Below are 19509 nucleotides of genomic sequence, written 5' to 3'. Positions count from 1 at the left end.
ACAGGCACTACACTAAAGTTAGTGGGGAATGGGAGAGTTAACTTGCTCCCATTCACTAATTGTTTACATTTCTGGGACTTCTGTCATTCTAGAATTGTCCGCTGGGTCAGTCTGTGGTCCAGGGATGCAATATCATCCCTGGCCAGAAGTTGGCGCCAGGGGGGTTCTGGCAGAGAAAGTTTTCCCCAGCAGCCAATTGGAGAAGTTTCTTCCTCGCAAGGCATGCTGGGGAGGAGTATATCTGTGACAGGTGTCATGTGTTCTAAAATCTTTGCAGGGTCCCGTTCCAGGTGCGGCATCCACCTTCAGGGTTTGCGCATCCATGGACCCTGCCGGTGTGGCCCACCTGGCCAAAGCTGCGGTCTACGAAAACCCTCATCCGGAGGTACAAGGGGACCCCAGTGACTTGCTGGGTTTCCGGTTCTATTAAAGGGATCCCAGGCTGGGTGCCGTACGATTGGGAAGTCGGTTTTAGGGGGACCCGGAGGCAGGTCGTCCAACAGAGCCTGGACAAACCAATTGGGGATCCGGTGACCAGAGTGCTGACAGTTATGTTGCTGTCATCTGGTGACCAACGCAGAAATCTACTGGGAGGATTGCTTAATTCATTTACTTAGCTCAGTTGTTGTCCTTGGCGAGACAGGCCCGCATCCTCCTAGAAATCCTAGGTGACACCTTGGCTGCCAGACTTGTGTAAAAGGAGTCTGTCCGGGGGCACTTTACCCACTCAGATGGAGTGGCGACGTGTTACAAGTTGGTGCTATACAGAGCAGTACTGACTGCTCCATTTAATATGCAGGCCTGATACTGAAAAGTTCTCTCCTCTCTTTCTTCATCAACCTTGACCTTCCTAACTGATGTTGATGTTGGTCGTGTTGGGCCTGGAAAAAAAAGCATTGAGAAAACCTTTATTCACTGTCTGGACCTTCGCTCACTGCTTTTGTTTTCACTATTGCACACTTAGACAACGCCAGGGTAACTTAGCAGGCCGGTCCCAAAACAAATCAGCGGCTTCTTCGGGGGTAAGCGCTACAGTACATATGTACATAATATCTTATATTAAATCTATTATTTCCATCTGCAGGCAACAGTATGCTTCCACATGCAAACATTTTGATTGGTGAGTAAAGTTCTGTTACTTTGGGTATTCTACACTAAGCCATGACAAGATGGCATGGTTCCATAAGCATATATTTCAGTTTGCTGTTTATCTAATCAACAAGCAGATGGCTACAGTGATTTTCACAGCATTTATGCCCTTCTCCTAAAGTGCACAAGAGAAGTTACAGGGTTTTATATTTTGTAGTGAGCATTTAGTACATCCTCAATATTTACAACCCCCCAAACAGAGGACACTTACAGGCTATCTTATTACCCAACTACTCCTCTCAAATAGATTCTACAGCTACTAAGGAAAGTATGTGCATTCGGTCAAAGTCAAAGCATGATAGTACTTAGGCGAAGGTGCATTTTACCGCCCCCCACCTGCAAACTGTTCCCACTTTTAAAAAAAGTCTGTGGTTTGGGTAACATGTCACTATTGCAGCAGTCCCGCACCCCCCCTCGATCCTCCATTGTGACAGCAGTCACAATGGAGGATCTCCCCACACCCGCTGTCATGATTTAAGAAAATAAAGTTCTGTGAATGGGAGAAATACAAATACCAACAGTCTTTGCGGATGTCGACTTGAAGTTCTTAATGGACTACCATGGCCCTGTTGAGTGCTGTGTTAGTTCATTGATTCTTCCTGTCATTGTGTAACTGCTTGCCTGTACATGGTACAAGGACTGTACACCCCCTGAACATATGTTCCCCACTGTACACATGTTCCCCACTCTACACCCCACTGCACATATGTTCCCCACTGTACACATGTTCCCCACTGTACACCCCCCTGCACATATGTTCCCCACTGTACACATGTTCCCCACTGTACACCCCCCTACACATACGTTCCTCACTGTACACATGTTCCCCACTGTAACCCTCCCTGCACATATGTTCCCCACTGTACACCCCTCTACACATATGTTCCCCATTGTACACATGTTCCCCACTGCACACCCCCCTACACATACAATCCTCACTGTACACATGTTCCCCACTGTAACCCTCCCTGCACATATGTTCCCCACTGTAACCCTCCCTGCACATATGTTCCCCACTGTACACATGTTCCCCATTGTACACCCCCCCTGCACATATGTTACCAGGGGCAGACTGACCATTGAGTTACTCGGGCACTGCCCGAGGGCCCCATGCCACTAGGGTGCCCCATCAGGGTTGCCAGGCTCAGTAAAACCAGGGACAGTATGTAAAAATCTATGGGCCATATTCTGAGTAAATCTCCGCTAGCTTCGCTTAGGGCACTTACACTCCGCTGTCCCAACTTACTGGAGCAGGTGTTGTATTCCCCAACCACTTGCTCCATAAGTTGGGACAGCGGAGTGTAAGTGTCCCGGCGTAGCCTGGCGAATCTCCAAGGGGGCGGCTTCTATTCAAATGAAGCGCGCCCCCGATACAAAAGAACTGGGCATGCGCCGGGCTGCAAAAAGCCCAGTGCGCATGCTCCAGTTCTCGGCGGAAAACGTCAATGACGCCGACGTGTGCGTCATTGACGTAAAGTCGTATTCAAGAACGACTTACGTAAACGACGTATCCGACGAAAAAACACGACGGGGACCCGACGCCATCCGTAACATGGCCTACGCGAGACTTGCGGAAACTTACCCCTCATATAGCAGGGGTAAGTTTCCGCTTACGCAAACGACGTTAGCGACGGTTACGCGACGCGAACTCGTTCGTGAATCGGCGTAGAAGGATCATTTGCATACGCAAATGACTCCTTCACTTAAATGCCATCTAGCGGCGGCCGGCGTCATTGCATTTAAGATCCGCCAGTGTAAGTGGCTTACAGATGGCGGATCTTAAGTGTATCTATGCAAAACTGATTCTGAGAATCAGGAGCATAGATACACGGGTCAAAAAAGGGAGTTACGATGGAGTATCCTGAGTTACTCCATCGTAACTTTACTCAGAATATGGCCCTATGTTTTTTTTTTTTTACATCTGTCCCTGATATGTCTGAAACCGACATGCTTTTGATGTGAAAATCCAGAGATTTTAGCTGCCCTGCCTCCTGGCATGGTGGCCATCTGTAAGCCCAGGGGCCCCATAATCTTCTATTGCCCGGAGGCCCCATGAGTTGTCAGTCCGCCCCTGTATGTTACCCACTGTACACTCCCCCTGCACATATGTTCCCCCCTGCACATATGTTCCCTACTGTACACATGTTCCCCACTGTACACCACCCTACACATATGTTCCCCACTGTACACATGTTCCCCACTGTAACCCCCCTGCACATATGTTCCCCACTGTACACATGTTCCCCATTGTACACCCCCCCTGCACATATGTTCCCCACTGTACACATGGTCCCCACTGTACACCCCCCGCACATATGTTCCCCACTGTACACCCCCCTTGCATATCTGCTCCCCACTGCACCCCCCTGCACCTATGCTCCCCACTGTACACCCCCCTACACATATCTGTCCCCCACTGAAGCCCCCCCCGCACATGACATTGTTGTGGTGGTGGCCTCACCTGAAGAAGAGCAGCTCTCCGAATGGTCAGGGGTGGGTAGTGGGTTCCCCCAGGGTTCTGTGCTGGGACCAATCCTATTTAACTTGTTCATAAATGACCTGGAGGATGGGGTATTTGCAGACAATACTAAGCTAAGCAGGGCAATAACTTCTCTGCAGGATTTGGAGACCTTGCAAAAAGATCTGAACAAATTAATTGAATGGGCAACTACATGGCAAATGAGGATTAATGTAGAAAAATGTAAAATAATGCATTTGGGTGGCAAAAATCTAAATGCAATCTATACTGTGGGGGGAGAACCTCTGGGGGCATCTAGGATGGAAAAGGACCTGGGGGTCTTGGTAGATGATAGGTTCAGCAATGGCATGCAATGCCAAGCTGCTGCTAAAAAAGCAAACAAAATCAAAAAACAAATAGTCTGTACCTAGCTTAATGTTGAACTCCATCTTTTGACTAGTTCTTTTGCGCCAGTTTGGTCTAACTATCATGTGAGGCTGCTGGATGTTCTGTACAAACTGTATGTAGCTATGGCTACATACAGCATACCGCACTGTGTTCCGGATTTGAGACGAGATTTCCAGTCTCATATCCGGAACTCAGTAGCGTCTATCACAGATGCACTCTGCTATTCAGAAAAAAACTATGTATTCTATCAATGAAAACAAAGCATCCTCTGATTGGCAGAGAGGCAGGCTGATTGCGTATTCTCAATGGCTGAGTGTTGTTATGACAGCCTCTACTGTGTTCCAGGTATGAGACTGGAAGTCTCGGCTCAAACCCGGAATGCAGTGCGGTATGCTGTATGTAGCCGCAGTTACATACAATACAGTTTATATCGCACAGCCAGCGGCCTCACATGTTAATGAGGGACATAATTTGTTAGTAGGCATGTGCAATTTTTTAAGTTACGAATACGTTTTCCGTCATTTTTCGTTATTTTAGTTGATTCGTTAACATACGAATGAACGAATGGTTTAGAGCAATTAATAACGAATAACGATATTTAAAAAAAAAACGAATATGAAAAACAACGAAGATACGAAAGAAGAAAGAAACGAAAACATAGAAACAACGAAAATACCGAACCCCAAAAAAATAAATAATTACGAAAAACAATGAACGAAAATGCAAACTTACTAACATTCGAAGACCGAAAAGAAAACGAAATGCCGAACAAAGACTAAAAAACGAAAATCAGAACTAACGAAAAATAAATTACGGATCTTCGGAAAACTGAAATGAAAACAACGAAAATACAAAATAATGTAAATTAGCTTTGGTTAGTACTGAAATATTTCTGGACATTGACCAATAGCCACTGAGCGCTGTCCCTTTCCTCTGAAGAGGTTTGTTCCTTCCCCCAATGAGCTTCTTTCTCATTACCTCCTGGCTCCTTGTGTCTTTTTCTGTGTTAGACTGCAGTGCATCTAATTTCTAGATTTGTATTTGTAATATCTGACATATTTTAGTTTTCTTCTACGTCAGACTTCATTCTAGACAGGGTGTGTGTGCTAACTAAGACAGTCAAGTCAATCACAGTAAAATCCGAATTACAAAATTACGACGAGTAGTGTGTCGAATAAACGTAAAATGTATTCTAACAGAATTACGAATGCAATAAAATCTACAAAAGTACGTTTTTACAATCAAAGGAAATTAGACATGAAAATACGAATGATCATAAAGCAACGAAAATATATTTCTTACGAAAATACGAATGCGACATGATGGAAAATATAATGTAAATACGAATAACAAAACAACGAAAATTAAACTAACGTAAAAACGAAGGAACGAAAAAATCATTTTAAAAATACGAACGCGCAGAATACAAAATATAACGAAAATACGAATCTCGATTCAACGAAAAATAAACTAACAGAAAAAAAACGGAAACGGAAAAAAGAGTGTTACGAAAATACTAAAGAGTATGAATACGATAAATAACGTCTTACGAAATTACGACTCGTTACGAATCACGATAAACGAACAGAAACGAAACAGAAATAAACAAAAATTTTTGCTGTGCACATGTCTATTTGTTAGGAATGTCAAAAGATGGAGTTGAGCTTTAAGACTCTTGTGAATAGGGACTATAAGGGGTTCACTCCAAGTGTAGAACTTTAAGGACACCACCACTCGTTGTTTCTTCTTTTTAAGGGCTTTGTTTGCCTATTTTTATAAAAAGAAAGTTCAGCAAACATAAACATAGGTTTCCCTCACATGGGTTTTCAGCATTTCTTCTCCTTCAACATCAACAACATTCAGCCCTTTTCTGGTGTGTACTTGCAGCACCACTGCTCTGGCCTTACACTCCAGGCCCTTGTCTGTATCCTACAGATTGTTCACCGACCAACTTGGTGTGCACAGCTAGAAGCCTCTTGCTGCACTGGCTCCCCCGGGGAGCACTCCTGACATCTAGGCCACACTTCATGTCTGCTGGGGTGGAGATCAGAACCATGGTCAGGTTGTTACTAAAAGTCCAGCACACACCTGACCAATTAGTATGTTGGCTGTTCTGAATACCTGGACCCAGGATTGGAGATTTCATCCCACTTTGAAATCTCCAGGCTCCAAGTCCCAATACGAACTTTAAAAAACACTGAGTAAACAAAAAAGCCATTTTCCTCTTCCTGTCACAAGCTCCCTGGAGCCCCTTAACCCGTCCTGTTGAGAATTCTAGGTCACAACCTCCTTTTAGACCCTGGCAGGGCAACGATCGGTCACGAGACATAAACGTCATAATTAATTACCTATCATCCCATCATGGGCAATATTACATCACCATTGCCTGTGAGATAAAAAGATAGCCCTGGAATACTCAGAATGCCAACAATGTTTCATACTGTGTACTGTACAAAATTGTACTAATACATCAATTATCCCATTATAGAATGTGTTGTTTTGTTTGTATACTATTCATTTAACAGTTAAAAAAATAAAAGTATTTTAATTTTTGTCTTTTCAGTTGGAGTTTTAATTGTGGTTCTTAAAAGTCCTGGAGGTAAATTGTAGTACTCAATATTTTATGCATAAACAGTATCTCATACAAAGCAATCATAATATATATTACACATTTGATTCTCCCTAGAGGACATAATAGATACATTTTATTATGCAACTACTGAAAGTAACACTAAATTGACGGAAGTAAACAACGAAACAGGGAAAACTTATTGAGCATTATTTCAAAAGTTTTTCTTACTTTTACCCCCGTACACAGTCCATTCACTACAAAAGCTATAATTTTTCTTCAATTCATATTTACTTATTTTTTGGACTATTTTACCAATCATGTATAAAGAACCTATATAAATGCTGTAATAATAGTTGTACCAACACTTTGAAATATAAAACATCTGCACTGGGGCAACAGCTTCTACATAAAGGGGTATAGTGCACATATAGTGTAATAGGACCACATGTGGTATACTTTAACCCTTGCCAGCTAGGGTGAGCCATATGGCATGACTAGTGATGAAAGGGTGCTATGCTGGTGCCACTACCAGTGTACCAAGCTTCTGTGAGGACATCTATTAGCTCCCTGTGGACTTATACCAGGGCTAACCACTGGACCAAGGAATAGGTGCATACAGGGATTGCAGGGATCGCCATTGACCTGGTCCCATGAAAGGCATTGGTTGTTCCACATCTGGGCATCAGATTCTTTCAGAGCATCTATTTTAACAAGGTTTCTTAGTACATTCTATTTTATAAGGGTTGTCCCGATACCGATACTAGTATCGGTATCGTGACCGATACTGAGCATTTGCGCAAGTACTTGTACTCGCGCAAATGCTCCCGATGCTTCACCGATACTTTTTTTGTGAGTGACGAGCGGGCTGAGAGCAGAGCAGTCCTCGGGCAAGTAAAATATAATGTCACTAATGGGTAAGAGAGAGGAGAGGAGAGCTGCTGCTGTCTAGTTGATCAGCGCGCGGGGAACACAGCAGCTTTAATTTCAATAGCTGTGTGTTCCCCGCCACGTGTCGTCATATATAGCCCCTCCCCCTTGTCTGGGCACTTTGATAGACAGATCACCCATCCCAGGATTGGACGGGTGATCTATCAAATATTTGATTGCGGGGTTGTTGCCATTTCCATTTCTCTGGTTGCTGCATATACTGTATATAGTTACAGTAAACATCTCTTTTTCAACCTGGGTGTGTCAAGGAGCATGGTGCTGCTTTTAGAGATGTTTACTGAATTGATCCGCGGACCGGTCCTCTGGTGTGTACAATCCAGCCGATCTGTTTCCGCGGATTTTTATCCCCTGGGATGGATTTCCAGCGGATAAAAATTTGAAGACATGCTTTCAAATCTATCCGCTTGAATCCATCCCAACGGATTGATCCGCTGGTCTGTACAGACTCACCGGATCAATCCGTCCGAATCAATCCCCCGCATGCGTCGTAATGATTCGACGCATGCGTGGAATTCCTTATATGACAGCGTCGCGCACGTCGCCGCGTCATCATCGCGGCGACGGCGCGACACGTCATCACGATGGGATTTTGGCGCGGATTTCGATCCGATGGTGAGTACACTCCATCGGATCAAAATCCTCGCAAATCCTCGAGAGGATTTATCCGCGGAAACGGTCCGGTGGACCGTATCCGCGGATAAATCCTCTCGTGTGTATGGGGCCTCAGGTGCCATTTTCATGAGATAAACAATGTTACCTGTCAGTGGTCATAATGTTATTATCAGTGCAATAAACAGTAGCAAATAGGATATACAGTTGGCAAACAAATATATAAATAGTAGCAATTATTGTACACAGTTGGTAGTAAGCCAGTGGTTCAGAGAATAACCTCTATACTAGGGAGGGTCCTACTTAAGGGTCAGTGTTACAATAACAGTCTCTCAGTCTGAATAAAACTTTTTCCATACTGGGCCTGGCCACAACATTGTGGCCCAGATCCGGCATAAGTGAGTGCTCAAGATACGTTTTTCGGAACCCAGGCATAGGCGCCTACACCGTGTATCAAGCAATCCATACGGTTCCTCTTTAATGGTGTGCAGTAGAGTTTGGCCAGCAACCTCTCACCAACTCCTAACGTGACAGCTGGTCTCCCTCTGTTCTCCTTTGGTGGCTCAACAAAGTCAGTGGCACTAACGATCTTCCCAATGATCAGGCGTCAGCAACAATCAGCAACAGTGGTGTTCCCTCCAATGATTAGGAGGCAGCACTGTTCAGAGACAGCAGCATTCTCATATACCAGGGGATGTCTGCTACTCTGCCTCTCTGCATCCCTGATGCAGTGACAAAATATTTTACTAACAGCTTGCAACACAGCCTATCTCCCACAATGTCCTCACCACATCTGCCTTAAGCCAGAGCTCTATTATTGCTGGGATATGCAGTCCGAGAGCTAATCTGTAATACAGGCTCAATTTGTCTTGTGACTACATCTCCCACAAGTCATATGGGAAAAGAAAGAAAGTTTACCGCTCAGAGGTCCCAGAGAACTACAAACTGGAGTCCAAACTCTTGGGTGCAGGCACTGCAATAGTATGCAAAAATGTATAAGAAAGAACCGGGATGGCCGCACTCCAATAAGCCAGCTATGAATAAGCACTGTATGAGAGTGTGAAACGCGGTAGCCCTTTTTCCTGATTTTTTGCTGTGACATCCATGTTGTGACCAGTTTTTATTAAAAGGAACAAATTTTTATTTTTGGAGTGCGGCCGTCCCGGTTCTTTCTTATACATTTTTCCCACAAGTCATAGTTGCTCCCAGAAGGATCTGTCCTTCCCACAATCCACAGCAGCTCAGTTTTTTGTTTCTCTCTGTGATCTTGGGTGGTGGGTGGAGCTTTCCTCAAGCTCTCTGTATGGCTCCATATAGTCCTGCAGATGGCCAGTGGTGCCATTCAGCAGTGATAGTAGCCCAGTCCCTGCTGTCAAACAGCAGTGCTGTGGGCCACGGCTACATATGATTACGTTTTAATGAAAACGCTTTGTTCCATGGAACAACATTGCATTAAAGCTATGGAAATAAGATTTGCAAATTAATTAACAAATTATCCTCTTTTGTAGGTGGTTCTACAGTTTCGCATCCAGTCCTCACTATGTCACCTGACTACAGAATGTATGTCAGAGGAGAAGCTGTGACTCTGATGTGTAATGCCTCGGGTGACTATAAGACAAAACACTTCTATTTTTATAAGGACTCAAAGTATTTGCAGACTGATAACACACATATGCATAGAATCCACAGTCTGGCTTATGACAATATTGGAATTTATGCCTGTGAGTTTTGGGAAGTCAGTTATCAATCTACCAGAAGCAACAAAATCACTATATATTTAACTGGTAAGGTTAACTTTATTTTTATCTCTTCATTTTTACAAAACATTACCCCCTCTGCAGTTTAGCCCAAACACTAGGAATGTATTCACTGTGAAGACAAGTGATAAAACCTACAAATAAATAGACAGTTTTCTACAGTCTACTGCAGGGGTCCTCAAACTGCGGCCCGGGGAGGACTTTTAACCGGCCCACCCGACCCTGACAGGCAACGCCGGTTACACGGCAGGTTGTAACACAGCGATCCTGCTGTGTCACGGAGATCACAGTGTTAACAGTTTGGGCGAGCTGTGATAAATGTCCCGCCCTCCTCTTCCTAGACTAGCTTGTGTGATAGAGCCAGTGTTCTGTCTATCACACAAGCTGGTCTAGGAGAAGGACAGGACATTTATCACAGCGCGCTAGAACTGTTACCAACACTGTGAGTTTTGTGACACAGCGGGACCGTGATACAGCAGGATCGTGACACAGCGGGACCGTGACAGCAGTTTGGCACAGTAAGGAGAAAGGCTGTGAGGGGCTTACGATGGTAGGGAGGGGGGCTGATGATGATGAAATGATGAAATGATGATGATGATGGTGGGGGCTGATGATGATGAAATGATGATGTAATGATGATGATGATGGTGGGGGGGCTGATGATGATGAAATGATGATGTAAACATGATGGTGGGGGGGCTGATGATGATGAAATGATGATGGTGGGGGGGGGGCTGATGATGATGTTATGATGATGATGATGATGGTGGGGGGGGCTTGCAATGAGGGGCTGATAATGTAATGTTGAAGGTGGGGGGGGATTGCAATGAGAGGCTTGCAATGGTGAGGGGGGGTTGCAATGAGGGGCTGATGATGGTGAGGGGGGCTTGCAAAGGTGAGGGGGGGTTGCAATGAGGGGCTGATGATGATGATGATGATGTAATGATGATTGGGGGGGCTTGCAATGATCTTGATCGGCTTGCAATTAATGATTGTGAGGGGGGGCTTGCAATGAGGGGCTTACAATGATGATGGCGAGGGGGGGGCTTGCAATGAGGGGATGATGATGATGATGATGTATGGATGATGGTGAGGTGGGGGGCTTGCAATGATCATGATTGGTTTGCAATTAATGATTGTGAGGGGGGGCTTGCAATGAGGGGCTTATAATGATGAAGGGGGAGGGTTGCAATGATCATGAGGGGCTTGCAATTGTGAGGGGGGGGCTTGAAATGATGGCTTGAATTTAAAATGGTGGTGAGGGGGGGGCTTGCAATGATGGTCTGAAATGACAGTGAGGGTGGGCTTGCAATGATGCCTTGAAATGACGGTGAGGGTGGGCTCAAAATAACATATGTGCAGTGTGCATAGAAAATTGTTCAGGGGGGCGTGGCTTGGCACGCGGCTTGGATGGCAGCACACTAGAGGAGCTCCGGGCAGCACACAGCCTACATGCCTGATTCCCGACCTCTAAAAGCACCGATGCCGGGCAAGAAGCTATTCTACACCCCCCAGGCACGTTCCCGACGAGGAAAAGCAACTCCAACAACTCGGAGCATCACGGAGCACTTTTCCCAGATATCGACCGCTCAGTACGGGGAAGCCGCTTCCAAGATGGCGCCGTCACGCCACGAGGAGGACTTTAGTGGAGAGTCTGACTCAGCTGCCGAGGATACAGGTAAGGGCACATCTCGCTCCAACAAGCCCTTGACATATGACGATATGTCGGGCTTCACGGCAGACATAAAGTCTACCTTTTCTGCTGCCATAACGGACCTTAAAACGAACTTAGTGGTGCTCACAGAGAAACTTGCAGCATCAGAACAAGCAGGCAGGCAGAGAGACAAAGCCATACACCGCTTAGAGGGAGTGGCAGTCACCCATGCTAGCCATTTCATAGAAATGAACAGGCACCTGGAAGACCTCGACAACAGAGGAAGGAGGTCCAACATTAGGGTGAGAGGCATCCCTGAATCTGTGGAGCCAGACCACATTATCCCTGCTCTTCAGAGATTATTCAATAGCCTGCTTGAAAGACAGGAAGATGTGGGGATAGAGTTTGTATGTGCACATAGAGCCCTCAGGCCTAGGGGGTCAGATGCTGCACCGCCAAGAGACATTATTTGCTGCCTCCAGAACTTCCAGCTGAAGGAAGAGATAATGAGAAAGGCGAGACGGAATGAACGAGTAGTCTTCAATGGGGAGTCAATAATGTTGTTCCAGGATCTGTCCCAGATTACTTTAAAGAACCACAGGGCCTTGCGCCCACTACTAGAGGCTCTGATACACATGGCGCTTTCCTTTCGCACTCATAGTATCTGCAAATGGAAACCAACATATCTTGAGAGTTCCGGCGGACTTGCCAGACTTCTGTGAGGGCCTAGGGCTGGACTTGATAGCTCTCCCGGATTGGTATGCTGATTTTACCCTCCCACCTCGTGCCCAGAGCCCTTCTCACTCCCCGCTCTCGTCCCCCGAGAAGAGACAGGTGAAGAGGATGAAAAATGCCAAGGGCGGTGGAGCCAGGAATAACACCCCGGGTCGGAGACCTGCTTTGAACCATGATCGCGCAGACGGCCACTGAGGACTCGGACTTGATGATCCTCCACTTCCTCCTCTGTTTGTCCCTGCTCCTGTTTTTTTTTTTTTTTTGTGCTACCCATTTTTATCCCATTACGCCCTACTGATGCCATTTTGATGCACATGAACACTTCGCTGCATCTCAGTTGGTTCCCTGGGCTGCCCTCCGTGAAGCAATAGCTTAAACACACCCCGAGAAGACCATAGACTCCCGTATGGGACTGGGACACCCCCCTTATTCCCCTTACTTACCCACTCCCCTCGCCCCTTCCCATACCCTCACTCTCCCTCCCCCCCCTGTCCTCACACCTGACTGGGGGGTGATCTACACTATGAGAATGGTACTGCGGGTGGGGAACTTTTTCTTACTAAGAATGGCTTTGCAGTGAAATTTTTTTGCATATCCACAATTTTTTTTTTATATGCCTGTTTTTTTTTTCTTAGCCTACTTCTCCTATATTTTTTCGCCTTCTCATTTATTGTCCTACTAGATAGGTGTAAGAAGGCTGGGTGGTAGGACGTGCCAGTGGATGTCTGGCTCGTAATTGGCCACCAACTGGTCGGGTTGATTAATTGTTGCTTTCTTTTTGTTTTAATACAAATAGCTGTTATGTAGGCTGTGTGCGGTTAGGGGGTACGACTTCAGTATCTATCTGTTTTTTATTTTTTCAAGTTTTATAATTTTTTCATTTTTTTTCAACACAGATGCCTGCTGATTGTATTGCCTCCTAATTGTTTGGAGCTAAGGAAGAGCGTTCTCCCACTCACCGAGTGGCCGCCTCCCTTACCCCCACAAAGTGCTCGGTCCTATTGGGCCGTGAAGCACTACCATTTGTTTGACCTCTAAAGATAGGGCTCTATCGTGAGGTAATTACTGCACTCTCCAATCTTCCTTCTTAACTGACTTCTCCCCTTTTTCCTTCCTCCTTTTTCTTGTTTCACATGTGGATTTGATATCTGAGTGTATCACTAGAACTTAATATATTTTATTTTTTTATTTTTATTCTCCTTCTTGTACTCTGTTCCAGGACCAGTCGGTAGGTGGTCTGTTCATGGGTCCGTCCCATGGCGTACTCCTCATTGGGCCACTCCCCGGTGGTGGTCTCCCACAATGTGCGAGGACTGAACTCCTCCAAAAAGCGTTCGGCGTTGCTCAGGGAACTCAAAAAAGGTAAACCTCACTTCTTATTCTTGCAAGAGACACACTTTAAAACACACCATGTGCCTAAGCTCACCGACTCAACATTCTCCAGGGCTATTCACGCTACTAATGATCTCGCTAAATCAAAGGGAGTCACAATCCTGATCCATAAGGATGCGCCCTTTCAACTCACGGACCAGAAGGTGGACCCCGAGGGCAGGTTCTTATTTGTCAAGGGGTCGTACGGTGGCATACCCTTAACTTTGGCGAACGTTTATTTCCCAAATAAGGCCCACCTGTCCTTCTGTAGACAGCTAATACAACAACTACAATGTTTTGCGGCAGGGTGTATAGTACTGGGAGGTGATTTTAACATCCCCCTGAATCCCTTAGTGGACACGTCCAATGGTAAAACCAGTGTAAAATATAGGACACTTAAGCAGATCAAATCTCTTTTGAACTCTTTACAGCTGATAGATGCATGGCGTTTCCTGCACCCGGACGGGCGAGATTTCACATTCTTTTCCTTTCCCCATGAAAAATACACTCGCATAGACTATCTTTTCGTTACACAAAAAGATTTGTCCATGCTGTCAGAGGCTAGAATTGGTATAGGCTCAATCTTGGACCACGCGCCAGTTGCCTTGCACCTAGACCTTCGCAAGAAGCAGCCAAAATCACAGACTTGGAGACTTAATTCCTCCCTGATTACAGACCCTTTGTTACTCGAGGACATAAAAATGTCTTTAAAACAATTTTTTGAGCACAATAATACTCCAAATATGGACTCTCTAGTTATTTGGGAAGCGCACAAGTGCACCATCAGAGGGGAATTAATGAAAATGGGAGCAAAGCGTAAGAGGGAGAGAGAGGCAGAAATTAGAAAAATTTCCAGCCGTATCCATGACCTTGAAACATTGCACAAGCAATCCCTTTCACAGAATACGGCTTCGGAGCTTTTAGAAGCTAGGAAGGATCTGCAACGGATCCTAGACAGCAGGGCAAAACGTTTTTTGTTTTTTAAAAAGAAAATCTACTATGAATCAGGAAACAAAACGGGCAAATATTTAGCGAAGGCTCTGAGAGAACATACCCATAGTAACACTATAATGGGGATTAAGGGCGCTAAAGGTAACTTGGATGTGTCTACCAAGGAAATCGCAAAACATTTCCAGTCCTATTATAATGGCCTATACAACCTGCCGCAAAAGCATAGACCCCCGGGTTTATCGGGTAACAGGGCACACATCGTAAAAGATTTTCTTGACAGGAGTGGTTTGCCCACACTGCTTAGTCTTGAGACTGATGCACTAGAAGGACAGATCACCCCTACCGAAATTCAAAACGTCATTAAACATTTAAAATTGGGAAAAAGTCCAGGCCCAGATGGCTTCACAGCTATCTACTATAGATCCCTCGTAGACCTCATCTCGGAACCACTGGCGAAGGCTTTGAACTCTTTGTCCAGCACTCGGGAGATGACACCTGACTGGCTTTCCGCCTTTATTACAGTGATCCCAAAACCAGACAAGGACCCTTCTGACTGTACAAGTTACAGACCTATATCCCTACTCAACTTAGACATCAACATTTTTTCTAAAATAATTGCTAATAGAATAACCCCACTCCTTAAGTCTTTAATTGGCCCCGAGCAGGTAGGCTTTATGCCAGGCAAGGGATAATATATACAAAGCCTTACTCCTGACACATGCGGCTGGTCCGCTGGATATCAAGGGCCTTCTCCTGTCCACGGACGCGGAGAAGGCCTTTGATCGCGTTGCATGGGATTACATGTTAGCCACCTGTGAACACATTGGTTTAGGCCCCAAGATGCTGACCTGGATAGCCTCCTTGTACCAAAACCCAACAGCTAGATTAAAGATAAACGGAACGCTCTCGGGAAAGGTACATATTTCGAACGGTACAAGACAGGGTTGCCCACTTTCGCCTCTTTTGTTCATTCTCTCGCTGGAGCCCTTTATTAGAACCATAAATAAAGAGAATTTGATTAATGGATTTAAGATTAAAGGCAGAGAATATAAAATAGCCGCGTTTGCGGATGACTTATTATTTTTTCTCATTAACCCACATACCACCATCCCTAATTTAATAAAACATTTCACGCAATTTGGCTATATTTCCAATTTAAAAATGAATTATGCAAAGTCTGAGGCCATGAACAACATCAGTTTACCAGAAAGTGCCTAGCGGCTGCTAAAAAAACCTCCACCTTTCGATGGACTGCCAAAAGCATGAAATATCTAGGAATACAACTGACACCAAGCATATCCTCGATTTTTAGCGAAAACTTTATCCCACTTTGTGGTTCTATTAGGAGAGACCTTGAGAGGTGGCACAAAGGTTTTTTTTCTTGGTTCGGGCGTGCGGCGATAATCAAGATAACTATTCTCCCGAGATTTCTGTACCTAGTTCGCTCGTTGCCAATACATCTCCCGCTTAGCTTTTTCACAACCCTCCGCAAAATCCTCTGCAAATTTCTGTGGGCTCACAGGAATCCCAGGATAAAATATAAACGCTTATTAAAATTAAAAGATCAAGGAGGGCTAGGACTACCTAACTTTAGGGACTATTACCTGGCGGCCCATCTGACAAAGGTCATAGACTGGCACTGCCATCAAAAGTCCAAAGACTGGGTGGACCTGGAATGTGAGTTGAATCCTATACCCCTAATGTTCTCACCCTGGATAGACTGGCCCGCCATCTCGAAAGAAATGAAATCACACCCCATTACTGGCCCCACTTTAAAAATTATGCGCGAGTTGGCCCAGAGATCGGCTCTTACAACTTCCGTGGGCCCTCTCACCCCACTGAAAGACAACCCTGATTTTGCCCCTGGATTTGGTAATCCACAATTTCGCCCAACTGAAGGCAGAGAGCACGTCCTCGCAGGGGACTGCTATGTACAGTCTAACGTAAAGGAATGGAGCACGTTGAAAACCGTGAATAAACTTGTCAACCTGCCTTTTTGGGCATACCTACAGCTTCGTAGCTTCCTTCATAGTAAAGGCAAACCTAATAAGTTTTTCAGACCCCAGACAGAATTTGAGTCGGTGTGTTACACAGGTGAATGTCTCCCTCGGGCAACGTCAATCGCTTATGCTTGGCTGCAGAGAGTTGAGGGCGCGCCGGATGATGGACTCAGGAAGGCCTGGGAAGATGAATTACAGGTAATCATAACACCTAAACAATGGAGAAATGCCTGCATTTTAGCACACAAATGTTCAATAAGTACTAGGTTACAGGAGACAGCATACAAAGTGTTAACTCATTGGTACCTGACACCTGCTAAGCTACATGTGTGGAATCCCTTGAAAAGTGATAAATGCTGGAGGTGTAACACTGAAAGAGGCTCTCTATCCCACATTTGGTGGAGCTGCTCTCACATACAACCTTTTTGGGCAAAAGTTAAAGACCTGATCTTAAAGATCACCGAGACCACACTGCCACTCGACGCTACATGCTGTCTCCTTCACATTTCTGACTGGTCCATTAAGAAGTACAAGAATTCATTCACGAAACACTTGCCTAATGCGGCCAAATCCCTTATCCCATGTTTTTGGAATTCAGTAACGATCCCTTCAGTATCAGAATGACTCCACAGAGTCTCAGAGATCCATGAAATGGAGGACACACTGGCTCAGTCCAGGGAATTGGTTGAGGGTTTTCACGAGACATGGCGCCCCTGGATTATCTTCCGATATTCTTCCGATATTCTGAGGCGTTAGGGACACAGCAAGTAGATGTCTCCTGTCACTGACTGATACCTTTGAATTTTCTGCTCGCTTTGATCCACATGTGAACATATTCTTCCTTTTTGTGACTCCTCTCTTTCTTTCACTTTATCTTCTTCAGGCTTTTGCCCTCTTCCTACTCCATCTCTTGCCCCTGATATATATTGTTCTTTTTTGCTAAAACATTCCAGGACATCGTGTTCAAGATCTTCTACATGACTTTAGTCCTACTTGGACAGGTTTTTTGTTCCGAAAAGTATATAGCTATTCAGTTATTGGGATTTCCTATGCCATTTATGTGTGATTAAGTGTTCAGACAGCGATTATTATTGATTAGACACACGAATATACGTTCTGTAGATTTGGTGCTATATTCTAACTCGAGGATCGCCCTGTGATGTATTTCTATGTTGAACTATTTTCTCAATAAACTTTTAATTAGAGTTGAGCGGACACCTGGATGTTCGGGTTCGGGTCCGAACCCGAACTTTAAAAAAAAAGTTCGGGTTCGGGAACCCGAACCCGAACTCCGAACCCCATTGTATTCAATAGGACACAGACTTTTAGAAAAAAAAATGTGCAGAGGTCCCCGCAAATTCAATAACCAGACCCTTTAGGTCTGGTATGGATATTCAGGGGAACCCCGCCATCAATTTAAAACAAAAATGACGTGCGGTTCCCCCTAAATATCCATAACCAGACCCGTTATCCGAGCACGTTGACCTGGCCGGCCGCAGAAAAGAGGGGGGGACAGAGTGCGCCCCCCCCCTCTCCTGAACCGCACCAGGCCACATGCCCTCAACATGGGGAGGATGTCCCCATGTTGATGGGGACAAGGGTCTCATCCCCACAACCCTTGCCCGGTGGTTGTGGGGGTATGCGGGCGGGAGGTTTATCAGAATCTGGAAGACCCCCTGTGTGAAATGGTAATGGGGTACACTGTACCTCTACCATTTCACGAAGGAAGTGTAAAGTCTTGTAAAAAAAAACACACTGACACCAAAGAATAAAGTCCTTTATTAAAAAAAAAAACATCCAGCGGTGAGATATCCACTCGTTCCCGGCTTCCTGCGTTGTCCTGATCCTGCGACGGCTGCGGGTGATCTCCCGCGATGAGAAGATCCTGCGTCGGGTGATCTCCGCTCCGGCGATGAGAACATCCATTCATCCAGCGCAGCAGCATCCCGGACCTCCTCTCACCGCTGGGCACAGCCCAGCGAATGAGCGGCTGAAGCTGTGACATTTCTTATAAAGAGGAGGCAGAGCCACCCGTCACGTGACCCCGCCCCTACTGACGTACCCTCTGCTACGTCACTGGGTAAGCCCAAGAAGAGGAAAGACCTTTCCTCTTCTCGGGCTTACCCAGTGACGGGTGCTGCTGCGTTGGATGGATGGATCTTCTCATCGCCGGAGCGGAGATCACCCGACGCAGGATCTTCTCATCGCGGGAGATCACCCGCAGCCGTCGCAGGATCAGGACAACGCAGGAAGCCGGGAACGAGTGGATTTCTCACCGCTGGATGTTTTTTTTTTTTAATAAAGGACTTTATTCTTTGGTGTCAGTGTGCTTTTTTACAAGACTTTACACTTCCTTCGTGAAATGGTAGAGGTACAGTGTACCCCATTACCATTTCACACGGGGGGGGGTCAGGATCTGGGGGTCCCCTTTGTTAAAGGGGTTTTCCAGATTCTGATAAACCTCCCGCCCGCATACCCCCACAACCACCGGGCAAGGGTTGTGGGGATGAGACCCTTGTCCCCATCAACATGGGGACATCCTCCCCATGTTGAGGGCATGTGGCCTGGTGCGGTTCAGGAGAGGGGGGGGGGCGCACTCTGCCATTTTTGTTTTAAATTGACGGCGGGGTTCCCCTGAATATCCATACCAGACCTAAAGGGTCTGGTTATTGAATTTGCGGGGACCTCCGCACATTTTTTTTTCTAAAAGTCCGTGTCCCATTGACTACAATGGGGTTCGGAGTTCATAGTTCATAGTTTTTTTTTATAGTCCGGCCCTCTAACGGTCTGAGGGACAGTGAACCGGCCCCCTGTTTAAAAAGTTGGAGGACCCCTGGTCTACTGCTTGTAGCCTCTGGTTTCCATTTGCAACATGAGATCCCTGACATCTGCAATTA

The 19509-nt window shown here is 45.7% G+C and overlaps 1 protein-coding gene across 5 annotated transcripts in view; it reads left to right on the top strand.

Moving 5' to 3' along the window:
* The first annotated feature begins 1088 nt into the window (after positions 1-1088).
* The window catches only part of LOC120940306, a 95204-nt gene continuing 76783 nt past the window's right edge, over positions 1089-19509 (top strand). For all 5 annotated transcript variants that reach the window (XM_040353110.1, XM_040353103.1, XM_040353095.1 and 2 more), the window contains exons 1-3: positions 1089-1120; positions 6579-6614; positions 9653-9928. In XM_040353110.1, the coding sequence (XP_040209044.1) occupies positions 1093-1120; positions 6579-6614; positions 9653-9928 (340 nt within the window). In that variant the 5' untranslated portion in view covers positions 1089-1092. The remainder of the gene's footprint in view (positions 1121-6578; positions 6615-9652; positions 9929-19509) is intronic.

Source organism: Rana temporaria, chromosome 1 (assembly GCF_905171775.1).
Source record: "Rana temporaria chromosome 1, aRanTem1.1, whole genome shotgun sequence".
NCBI classification, from domain to species: domain Eukaryota; kingdom Metazoa; phylum Chordata; class Amphibia; order Anura; family Ranidae; genus Rana; species Rana temporaria.
This window is presented reverse-complemented; position numbering and strand designations above follow the sequence as displayed.